This window comes from Scardinius erythrophthalmus (assembly GCF_964197995.2).
Source record: "Scardinius erythrophthalmus genome assembly, chromosome: 23".
Classification (NCBI taxonomy): domain Eukaryota; kingdom Metazoa; phylum Chordata; class Actinopteri; order Cypriniformes; family Leuciscidae; genus Scardinius; species Scardinius erythrophthalmus.
The window spans coordinates 26807657-26819919 of NC_138243.1; the positions used below are offsets into that span (position 1 = coordinate 26807657).

Genomic DNA, 12263 nt, shown 5'->3' on the forward strand with positions numbered 1-12263 from the left:
TTCAGGTTTCAGTGTTTTAGTGTCAGTACTACATTAAACTGCTATATATAATGTTGAATATAATGTATAATAATGCAATGGGGGAATATTTGTGAGTCCTGATAATGCCAAATGTCTTATGTTACCAGTAAAAAACGGCCTACATTATTTTAAATATTCCTCGAAAATAATTCATTATTTTCAGCTTCAGAATCATCAATATTTTTATTCTGGTGTCACTATTGTCCTGTGCATTGGGTTACCAGCATCAAGTCCAGGCCTATTCATTTACACCCCAATGTAATACCAAATTTAATCAAAAGAACATTTTTTGTTAACCTTTTACCATATGTCTTGGAGTATCGCATCGTGAGTTCAGTATCGTGATATGTATCGAATCATGACGTGGGTATCGCTACACCCCTAATATATATAAATAAATAAACGTAACCATTCCACAGATGCTGTTAAATGAGCATAACTTGTATTCAATCCCGAATATCACTTTATGACTATGGAGCATTTTCCTGTTTGACCACACGAGGGCTACATTTGAAAACAAATCAAGCTTTTCCTGCTTGTGAAACACGAGCCTTTGATTCCTCTGAAGAGCCTGATCCTTTCATCTGAAGCCTCTGAGAGTCTAGTTTGAGCAAACTTTGACTTAAAATGGAATGAAACTTTACAGTAGCTTTGCTGTCATTAGCGGTGCTTGTTACGCAAAACAACTCTATTATTATTATTATTACTCATGCCAGAAGCTGAATGTTTGATTTTAGGTTTAAATGTTTCCCATGTCAGAATAAGAAGCCTCCAGAGTGTTTCGTCTGTGTTTTTGTAAATTAGATTCAGGGTAAAAACTGATCTAAAGTGACAGAGCGGCTTGGCTAATCTTTCTGCTGGGTCTCAGCGGCAAGCGGCCACATCGCTGGACCACAACAATTCCACTCATTCAAGACATCTCCACCTGTCAGGGCCTTTGCACCTGTCCAACAAATCTCCTCAGCTCAAGGGGAGGGGGAGGGTCCGGGGCCGCAGCCAATCACGGCCTCAAACCCCGGGGATGGCCGTAGAAGGCTATTTTTTGCCCTAGTACCACCCAGCAGCAGCATCCCAGAAACCCTACACCAGCCGTCTGCGGGTCGCTGACACCTCCAGCTCACAGTCCGACCCAGCTCAGTGCTTTTAGAAGCACGGCTGGATCCCAAAGCCTGACATCAGCAGACTAAACATTCAGACTGGCACGAACCGCTCCAGACCAACAGGGGGAGGGTCGTGTTCAGCCGAGCATTCCTGTTTAGTTCATTACACACCAAAGACAGGGCAACGACGAGAGCGGGACAGAACTTTAATGTCTCGATTTTTTATAGATTAAATGACGAACAAGTGAAGATGTTTGCTTAAAATAGCTGTTCACCCAACAAAAGAAAATGTACACACATTTTATGTCACAAAAGATATTTTGAAGAACACTGAAAACCAAACAGCAATTGGTCCCCATTGACTTTCAGTGTATATTATTAATATACTAATACGGTTTCTATTAGTATTTTGAATTAGTTTTTTTTCTTTCATTTTAATTTTAGTTAAAAAAAAAATTGTGACATTTTTATTACTTTTTGTATTTTAAATATACTATTAAGTTTAATTTATTTTTCAGTGTTAGTTTTAGTTCAGTTTTAGTTTTTATTTAGTAATTCAGTAAGTAATTTTAGCCCCCCTGTGGTGAAAATCAAGCTTTTAATGTTTTTTATATGTCTATATGTGGTGTTTTTAATATGCTTTAAGACAAACCATGTGCAAATTCATAAATCAACACCATCGCTGAGTATTTTCTCTTTAAAACTGCAGTGAACCAAAGACAGTCTCAAAAACGCGGTTTGAAATCGCTGGTGTTTCTGACGTCGCAAACTACTTTGTAACCAATCACGTCAACGTGTGAGCTGGAGTGAGTGAGTGAGTGAGTGGATGTGGGGCTAATTTGCATATTCGTAGAACCGCATATACTACATGAGGAAAGGGTGTCGAATTACATTCAAGCAATTTTAAGGCATGAAGATGTAAAAACAAGGAAAAAACTCAAAGAAATTCAAGGAAAAAACATGTAAATGTCATTTTGGTGATCAAAGGTGAGTTTTAAGGGATAAAATGATTGGCTACAGGGGGACTTTAATGATAATAAGCTGGTATGGACAAGGAGTTTTTCAAAATATCTTATTTTGTGTTCTGCAGAAGCAAGTCAGTCAATTTTGGAACGACATGAGGCAGAGTAAACGATGACAGAATTATAATTTTTGGGTGAACTATGCCTTTAAGTTAGATTTTGCACCTTAGAAAAATAGCACATGTGTTTCCTCAAAAACATCTCCACAACGACTCAAATGGTGCTTTGTCAACTCAATATGAATTTGTCATCAATTTCTCCCAATACCATATTATCTGGCATATACCATCCAGATTAATTTCATATCTCTATATTTTTAGTGTATGCCAATTCCTCACTCATTTATGCTAATTTAACTTTAAAATAACTGAGAAATATCTGAGAAAAAGTTACCAAAAACATGGCTTAAGTGAGCATATAAACCCATATACTTTTGCATTTCGTGTTACGAAATGCCCCAAGTGAGATTCATAACAGAATTAGAGTAGCATTCCATTACCATAAAAAAAACAAGTCTAATTTTTATCCATTTAAATTTTTCCAGGGTACTTATAAGGAAAAACATCTGAGAGCTGATTGATTCTTAGACCCGAAATGAGTCTGTATGTGAATGTAAATGCTGGCATTTTGTTGCATTTCAATGCAATGTGAATAAAACTTCTCCAGATAAACCTCCTGAGCTATGAAAGCAAACAGCCAGATTGATGTCTCCTGCCTTTAGAAATGTTTGTTGATTAATTCGCTTCAAGTAAAGTAAAGAAAAAATGAATTCAACTATGCCTTAAGTTGAAGCGTGCTGTCATGAGGGCAGAGAGGAGAAGAAAGGAGAGACACAGCCATCAGCGCCTCCTTCTGCTCCTAGTCCTCTCAATTCTATGGAGACTTGCTCCTAATTAAACCAGCGCTGCATCCCTCTCCCACACGGCATCCACAGCCCCAGTCCGTCCGCACGTAGACACGGCGTCCTATATAGCGAGCGATCCGGTAACCTTCAGCGGAGAAATGATGTTGTACGTGCACTAGCAGGTGGTAACGTGTGGAGACAGCTGACCGATGCTGTTTGTTGGCCAGCAGCTGACGAACCGACCGACTGACTGTCACCGTGTACCCTCTTCTGAGGTCCACATGGGTGGTCTCCCTTCACCTCAAACCAGGCTCATTACAATCCACTGTGTCAGGAGACTCGTTAAACAAGGGCAAAGTCTGAGAAACGGGAGTCGAACGGCACACACACCAACCCAGAGGACAATTATATTACTCATAGGTTGCTCAATCATTGCTCGGGAGACTTTATGGGGTTCTCATTCATATTTCCTCTCAGCTTTGCTGCTGATGTTTCTCCTCGAATGCACGAGAAATAAAAATATACGCAAATGAGAGAATCATTATATTGTTGACAATGATTATATTTCTCATCGGTTGCTCTTTTATATCTCAAGAGTCTTAATGGAGTTCTTAATTATGTTTTTAATTGTCTCAGATGTTTCTTATAAGATTTTATAGGATATATATTCAAATATAAATAAATGAAACAACTTAAGAGTGTTTTGCTCAGAGGTTGCTCCTTCATAACTCAGGAGACTATGGATTTCTCAATTATGTTTCATTTAAGCATCAACTTCATCTCAGATGTATCTCCTCAAATGCCTAAAGATAAATAAAAAAGAAACAAATTTACATTTATTCATTTAGTAGACGCTTTTATCCAAAGCGACTTACAAATGAGAACAATAGAAGCAGTTAAACTAACAATAGGACAACAATATGCAAGTACCATGACCCTTGCAGTTTAATCTAACGTTAATTATCCCAGTACGTGTACTTTGTTATTAACATTGTCTCAGATGTTTCTTATAAAATGTATAATGTATATAAAATATACATAAAATATAAAAGTATTTAAAATATTAGAAAATATATATTTTTTTACAAATGAAATGATTCTTGGCAAAGTCAGAGTGTATCACTCATACTGTAGGATATTGTTTCTTAGTTCAGGAGTTCTTATGTCTCATTTAAGAATCTGATATTTCTCCTAAAATGCCTAAGGAGAAATAAAAATCATTTTACACCGTAAAACAAAATAACTGCCTTACATTTTTGAGTACAATCAAACTGGATGTTTAAATAATTTCAAATGAAATTACGTTAAACTGACTTTTAAAAAATGTACAACTTAAAAAAAGTTGAAAATTGCTTAACTTGTTTTGATGGTTTGATGATATTTTGATGAACGACATGAGAAGTAGGAAAATCTCTAGCCACGTTGCTGTCTAGGAGAACAATCGAAACATTGAAGAGACCTCATGTGTGACTTGTCTTCCCTTTAAGGAACACGCACACACACCAAGGTGGCACTGCATTTTGCCCGTCTACATAAACACAGACCACATCCAAGACGCCCAGAAAAAAGCAATCAAACTGAGAGCATGTGACCACAAAAAGGCAGCTCGGTTCAAGGAAATGTCGTCTTATTGTCTCGTGTGTCAGTAGGGATATTCGACTGAGAACTTATTCCACCTCTTCAGATGAGCATGTGTGTGTGTGTCATGTTTGCCTGTGTGGAAAGTTGTTGATTTACGCAGTGACTCACAAACTGGCAGCACAACACTGCACAGACAAGTGCAGCCGCAGTTATTGTAACACAAAAGCATGTTGAAGCGAAAGGAAATGGCAAATTGTCAGTACGAAAGGCACAGAAAGTATCCAAATAAGACTGGATTTGTGTTGCCGAAACACTGGTAGATCAAGCTTGGCTTATTGAAAGCAGATGGATCTGTGTGGAAAAACGAAAGCCGTACTGATTCCGACCGTAAAAGAAGCGGAATCCTATTAGAGACGTACAAGTTTGCCAGTAGGGACGCCCCCGTTCCTGCGGCAGGTCGCATGGCCAATGCGTGGCACTGTCTGGCCCTCCTCCAGCGCTCTTTCCACCAGCTGCTCTGACCACAGCAGCTGGGCAACGTTTGGAAAATGCCACACTGGGGACTTCTGGGTAATTTACCTCCTTTGATGCTCTCAGTACCCTATAATAACGAATCAAAGGCCCTCTCTTTCACTGCCACGAGTTGAGCGCCGTGTGTTTGGTATCAAACGCACTCGAGAGCATAATTACGACAGTGACCGACCCAATGGATATCCAATCCAACCGCAAGGAAGCGGAATAGTGTCCCGAAACCAAGTTGGGCTTGAAAAAAAAGGGAACATCCTATTCTTCCTGGTGTTCTTGGGTGGCTTCGGAAACGACACCTCCCGACTTCTCATGCTTCGCAGCTGACGCAGCGCAAGAATTCCTCACCAGAATCATTCCTGGGAGAACCGGGCCAAAGCAGGCCCACATTTATGATTTTTAAACAATTCCCTCTTTGGCCTTTCTGTAAATAATCACACACAAGCATGTCATCACTTTACATTCCTTGTCATGTGACCACTCAGCAAGCTTTTTCCATTGCCGCATCTATAGAGGACAGTATGGTTATTCATGTCAAATTATGACTGATCAAGCCCTTTAGAACACAAAGCCCTTTACTGTAGCCCAATAATGGGCTCTTGTGGGCCCCAATCATTCATAGTCACCAAACTGAACTGTATTTGACATGTAGCACGCCACGATAATGGCCCGACTCGACTTGCAACGGCATCTACAATCGGGTGCAACACCAGAAAGAAATAAAGCATTCCTCTCTCACCATCAATTAACAGCTTTTGTCTTTATGAACTCCTTATCAAGGGCAGCAAATCTGGAAATAGGCTTCAAAAACATTATTGTTGCCGGCTAACAATTAGCACTCTCAGAAAGAATAGAGTCCTGGTAAAAGCGAACTGTTTTGTGCTGCGCTGGCTCGCCGTTGGGTCTTGGAAAACCTGACTCACGCAACAAGGTTCAGATTAATCGTGGAATGTAAAACCGCCCTCTGGTGTCGTTCAATCGAGGATGAAGAAAACAGGGCAGTAAATACTGCGTTTCAAACTCTAAGCATGAGCGGATCAGAACAATGACCCAAATGTGGGCTGAGTTCACTGCACGCTCGAATTTCACACCGTGTTTTCAAGTTTACATAGCTGAACAGATGGCAGATATGAGCCGACAGAAAGCGTCTGGGAAGTGTAGAGGAGCATGCCACGAGAAGTCACGTAATCAAATGAACTCTTCGTTTCCTCTCTTAAAAGTGTGAAAATCCCACCCTAAGAAGTTTGATGTAAGCGTTAGTGAAGTACGCAGCTGTCTGTGGTCAGTTTTTCTCAGAGAGAAAATCGAGTGGGGGGAAAAACAAGCGTGGTTGTCCTCTCTCTCTCCGGCACTCCACTCCTATTCTTCTCCATTTTCCTTGGCACAACTGCCGGGCCGGAGCTATTTTTAGCTGTGCTGCTTTCTATTTTTAGGTAACTACCGGTTTTCAGGCATTTAATGGGGAAGGACCATGTAAAAACACAAAGGGTTGGAATGGGGAGGAGGTCTGGCACACAAGTTGGGCGTCTGCTCCTTATTTCCAACGCTATGAGAACTTTAGCCTCTTTCTGCCCAGGACAGAGGACGGAAAAGGGGCAGCGGGGTAAAGAATGCGAAAGTCCTCCATCTTATAAATAACCACGAGTCTCAGGCCAAAAGCGCAAAATACAACACGCTGTTACTAAGTGAAGCGGTATACTCATGTTAAACCGTTTGTGAAAAAGGAGGGGTGAAGGAATGCAAGACAAAGATGTCTCTCTTTTGGAAAAATTCCTAAAGGGATGGAGTGTGGCACAGATTTATAGACATTTTTATCATTACTTTTATTTGCAATACATTTCATATTTATAATAATTAAATAATTCTATAAATATATACACATGCATATTTAATCAAATTGTTGATCAGAAATGGGCTGCCATTGCAGTAAGCTCTAGTTCCTGGCATCCTCTTGATGTTGTGACTGCAATGTGACAGTGTTAATACAGAGTAGTATAAGCCTTTCAAATCTGATTCACGGATTTAATCTGTCAATCGTCATCAAGGTTCAACCGAAGATCAAGAGCCATCATGCGTGCATGCAACCAACAACTCTAAATACACCAGAGAACCATTGCTGCAGCAAGCAATCACATAAAAACACTTCTAATCATCATTTGATCAAAGATTGCACACTAAATTGTGCAGCAATGACTTTAGACAATCCTTTTCACCTGGAGAACAGTGAGTGAACCGAGCATACAAAAAAAGTAGTGCCTAAGAATGCATTGGCATGCAACTACATGAAAACAAATTATCTAAATTAGGAGAGTAGAAAAATGTTTGAGGCAAATGTGCCTGAAATGGAGCCAGCTTATAAAAGTAGGTTGACTATGTTTTCTTCGTTACATTTAAAGTCATATTGATGTGCCAAGCGCTGCAGGCGTGTTTTCTCAGAGGTTTGTGTGGGTGAAATTGGAGGAGGGGAAGGTTGTCACCTCCAATGCCTTCTAGCACAAGACCAAACACAAGAGGTCAACTACCATACGCACAGAGCTTTGCTCAATCTCATTAGCCGGCCATGTAGCCATTAACAGCACGACCTTTGGAAATAATTAACATTTTCCTTCCTTGCGCCAACGGTCTCATTGACAATTCTCAGCAGAGCGCGAACTCTAAGGTGTGGGGTCTGGAAAACATGCGTTTCGCGGGGGACGACATGGGGTTATAGTGCACGCTGTCAGTTTTTAGGATTAAAAGGAGCATTTTCAGATTACACTAATCGAGGAAATGGGATTATCCTGGCTCCTTACTGGCTTGGCAGGGTGTCCATGAGATTTGCCTCGTGGAGACGTGATGTTTCTCCTCTCATGAGGCAAGCCATGCTGTTTTCCCTCTCAGCCTCATAAAAAACCAGCAGAATCCCAGCAAAGTCTGACCCCAGGGCCTTGCTTGTAATGCATGTGTCAACGCTGCAAATGGCCTGTCGAACGGTGTTACACTAGACTGAACAGTCAAAGTATAATAATAGAGTTTGAATTTGCAGCTTGTTATGTGCAAGTGAAGTGAGTTGTGAAACAATAACCGGCTCATGCTCGAACGCACAGAGATAAAGAGATCCTTCACTGCAATTGAGCTCTTATAAACGCCCCTTTCAGCATCTATACTGTTATTCCTCATCCTTACAGCGGGTTTTTCCTCATCCCGTACTTAGTAAGAGAAGAGTTTGTTTGTGTGGCACCACCAGGGCTCTACGCAAATCAATCGGGTGTTTTTACTGGAAAAGGGACTTTTCCAGGGGAAATATTTTTCCCACTGTTCCCACTGGGAGCGCCATGGCCTTTCATGCATGTGGGGTGGGAACCTTCAAGTTCTCTCTTCCCAAACTCAGGCTTGACAGGTGGTTTTGGAAGAGCTGAGAGCAGTTTCACAGTTGCTCTTTGGTCTTTCAGTCATGATTTCAGCAAAAGAAGCTGAAGTCTTAAATCGGTGGACAAGGAAACCCTTACCTAAAGCAACCCCACGTGTGCCCCGTGACCTTTTCAGGAGCTCACGTGTCACAAAAGGTGGCGGCGATGAGCATGCAAGATCTTAAGTCTCTGCGTAGAGCACCTGGTTTGGCCAGTGGCACCTGCCGTGTCCTCCTAAACCTGTTGCGTAACGCGGTCCTGACGAGATACAGTAAAGTCCTCGTCCCTGTCCTTTAGCTCAGCCTGATCTGTTCTTACAGACTGCAACGGCATGTGCCAAACATCTTTTGCAAGGACTATTACAACATGTTCCCTAACAAATCACCAGCAAAAGATGGGCCAGGTGTCATATCCCATCACTTGCTCACTCTTCAGAAAATAACTGCCGGTCGAAAACAGAGCAAACTGATGCTTGATGATTCAAATAATGCTTGAATAATACTGAATTTATTTGGCAAACACTTTGATTAGGATGTCTAAATTGTGCATACTGCCAAGGGGAACTCACCTCCACGATGTCCGAATTCGTCCGACTCTCATGGGGCTCATTGTACTCAGTGTATTTAAGCAGAACTTTGTCCATGTCGGTGCTGGCGTACTGGAACAGTTTATTAGTGCTGTTGAAGATGATGAGGGCGATCTCACAGTCGCACAGAACGCTCAGCTCGTAGGCCTTCTTCATTAGTCCAAACTTCCTCTTTGTAAACGTAACCTGATAAACAAAAGAACAAGGAGAGGGTTACACTGGGATAGATTTGATACCTCTCGTTCAGTGACATAGACGTAACGTATTAGTCTACTTGTTTGGCAATGATTGCATAATGGTTTACATCCTTGATAGACAGTTTGATATCAACCAACAGAGATTGTTACCAGCATGTAGTCCTCAACAGACTTATTAACTAGCTTATCCTTCATCCTTTATCTTTCACCAGACAGCAGATCTTTTCAGCAGCAAAGTAATTAGCATTTCTGTCCAAGCAATGCTCATAACTTTCAAACACTTACTTCCCCACAACTTGTGAACCGATACAATAAAATTAGGGCTGTCAAGCGTTTAAAAATTTCAAATGAAAACATACTTTAAATAAGAAACTAAAACTGGCAGTAGGTGGCGGTAAATTTCTAAATGAGTAAGTCATTGAGTCATTTGATTCTTTCAGGAACGAAGTAAATGGCTCTCTTTATGAATGGGCAATTGAATCATTAGTTCATTTGATTGATTCGCTCAAAACGCGGATTCATTCAGAAATCAAACACCTTTGTGTGTTGCTCGGAGAGTAGACATAGGTAAATTTTCTATTCGGGACAAAAACAGCACCCGTGTGATATTGCTTAAATATATCATGATAAATATGAGACAAAAACTAGTCCTGTGGTATTTTTGCCCTTACATCTTGAATTTTAGGGGCATTCATTCTATAGGCTCCATCACGCAGTGAGTTGTTGCCCTGCTTCAACTCGTCACCAATAAACTGTATGAAATGTAAGATGAACTACATATGTCCAAAGAGGGGAGGATATAAATGCGCTAATAATTTTAACTCGTTATTTTCCCCCTTGAGTTAAAACGAAAGCCCTGAATAAAATATGAACTTCATTGACTTGTATTTGCAATTCATTTCATTAACATTTGTATGATGACTTGCGTAAAAGGCCCCATCAAAGTGAAACTTATTGCTTGAGTGTACAGGGTCCCATCCATCCAAAACCAAACTGTTTGACAGGGTACTCTGGTTAGAGAGCTATCAGAGCTCTACGTGCCATGCTAAATTTAGACTGGGGAGTTCAAGGTGAAATTCTGCCCAGCACGCTTCACAAATTGACAGCCCCTGGGTGGCAGGGTTCATCGGATTGCTTTGGCTAATGATGACCCAGCATCACCTAGGCACGCCGGCAGCGTTGCACACATTCCATTTGGAAAGGACAATTTCCCAAAGACACCATTTAAACCCTCACAGAACAAACTCTCCATCTGTGATGAGAATGAAATTCAGTGAGAAACAGCCGCACAAAACTCAAAAGAACTCTCTTGGGCATCTGACTGAAATATTCAAACTCTGGATTATTAAATTCTGGCATCAAAACAAGATAGAAAGGAAATGTTATTGCTAAGAGTTGGCTCTTTGAAAGCTTAGGAACCTTAATGGAGTTCTCATTTATGTCTCATATACAGTAAGTAGCAGATTCTCCTGAGGAGGAATGAATGAAGAATCAAATTAGACAATTGCTGACATACAGTAATAATGTACTGCTCAGAGACTGCTCATTTTAATATCTCAAGAGGTTCTCAATTATGTCTCAAGGAAGTATCAATTTTTATTTTCTTAAAAACTAAATAGGACACAAATAAATGCATTTCTCAGAGGTTTCTCTTTCATAACTCATTGGAATTCCCAATTATGCAATTATGTCTCATTTAGGTTTCAACCTTGTTGTCTCATTTAGATGCATTTTTTGGCATATGCCTTTTATCCAAATTACTACTTAATTTGCATAGGAATACACTTTATCAGTTCATGCATTCCCCGGGAATCAAACCCATGAATTTGGTGTTGCTAGCACCATGCTTTACAGGTTGAGCCAGAACTATTTGTCTAAAATGTTTCTTTTAAAATTCCTTTAAGAGAAATAAAAATACCAAATAGACACAAAGTATAGATACAAAAAAATCCACAATGATTAAATAGCTCAGGTCATTTGCCTAAACTCTAGATGAGACATGTGTGAGATAGCTGGGGTCTTTTTCTAACAAATCTGAGAAGCAGGAGACTATTTGAAGACTTCAGATGCAAAAGCCTCTAAGTGCCATCTGAAATTTCCTTCTAATGATCATTTTTATCAAGCTTGTATGTTTATGTTCACTTATTTCACTTTAATGGCAATTAAAATTACCTATTAATTGTCATTAAAGTGAAATTACTGAACTTAAATATACGAGCTTGATAAAAATACTCATTTTAGAAGAAAATTTCAGATGGCACTTAGAGGCTTTTGCATCTGAAGTCTTCATTTGTTCTCCATTTAATCTAATATCTGTCAAAGAGAGAAGGTCCTAATCCACATGGTGATGGTGGTGTTTGTGTGTTCCTGATCCCTGTGCGTGAGTTCGGACGTCATGCGCCCTGTCACAAACAAACTCCAGCAGGGTGATCTTCTCACTCCTACAGCTCAGCACGCTGATGCTCTCACCTCCACATGATTTAGATTACGCTCTCTCACACACACATGCACATGCACCGGGAGCGACAGATGTCTTACACATGCTCACTGAGACGCCCCCACACACACATACGCTCGCCTTTCACGTGCTGCATGCATTCAGCGCCATGTTCAGCCTGTCTTGATTTACCTTAGATGTCTGAGTCACAAAGACTTGTTTTTTTTTTACATTTTCCTACAAGCTTACTGTTGGTAAAGTGCACTTTGAGGCAGAAGCTAACCTTATATGAACATGCTGCCCTGGTAAAGAATAATTCACGTTTATTTCGTAGAATCTGCTGCGGGGTAAGACGTCTCGCACAGAACATCCCCTCAGAGCTCCACCACACGGGAAAGGGTGGGCGTGGAGGGGGGCTAATCGTGCCTCTGCACTGGGGTCAGGAAGCACATTTGAGTGCATTTCCTGTCATAACAGGAAGGGTCCAATAGCTTCCCCTGCACAATGGCTTTGCCTCGGTTTCCGGCCTTATGCTGGTCACTGAAGGGGGTGGAGACAGGT

The 12263-nt window shown here is 40.7% G+C and overlaps 1 protein-coding gene across 2 annotated transcripts in view; it reads right to left on the minus strand.

Annotated features, from left to right (window-relative positions):
* mef2ca (myocyte enhancer factor 2ca) overlaps nucleotides 1–12263 on the minus strand; it is a 42830-nt gene that overhangs the window by 9792 nt on the left and 20775 nt on the right. For both annotated transcript variants that reach the window (XM_081354724.1, XM_081354725.1), the window contains one exon: nucleotides 9051–9254. In XM_081354724.1, coding sequence (XP_081210850.1) covers nucleotides 9051–9254 — 204 coding nt within the window. The remainder of the gene's footprint in view (nucleotides 1–9050; nucleotides 9255–12263) is intronic.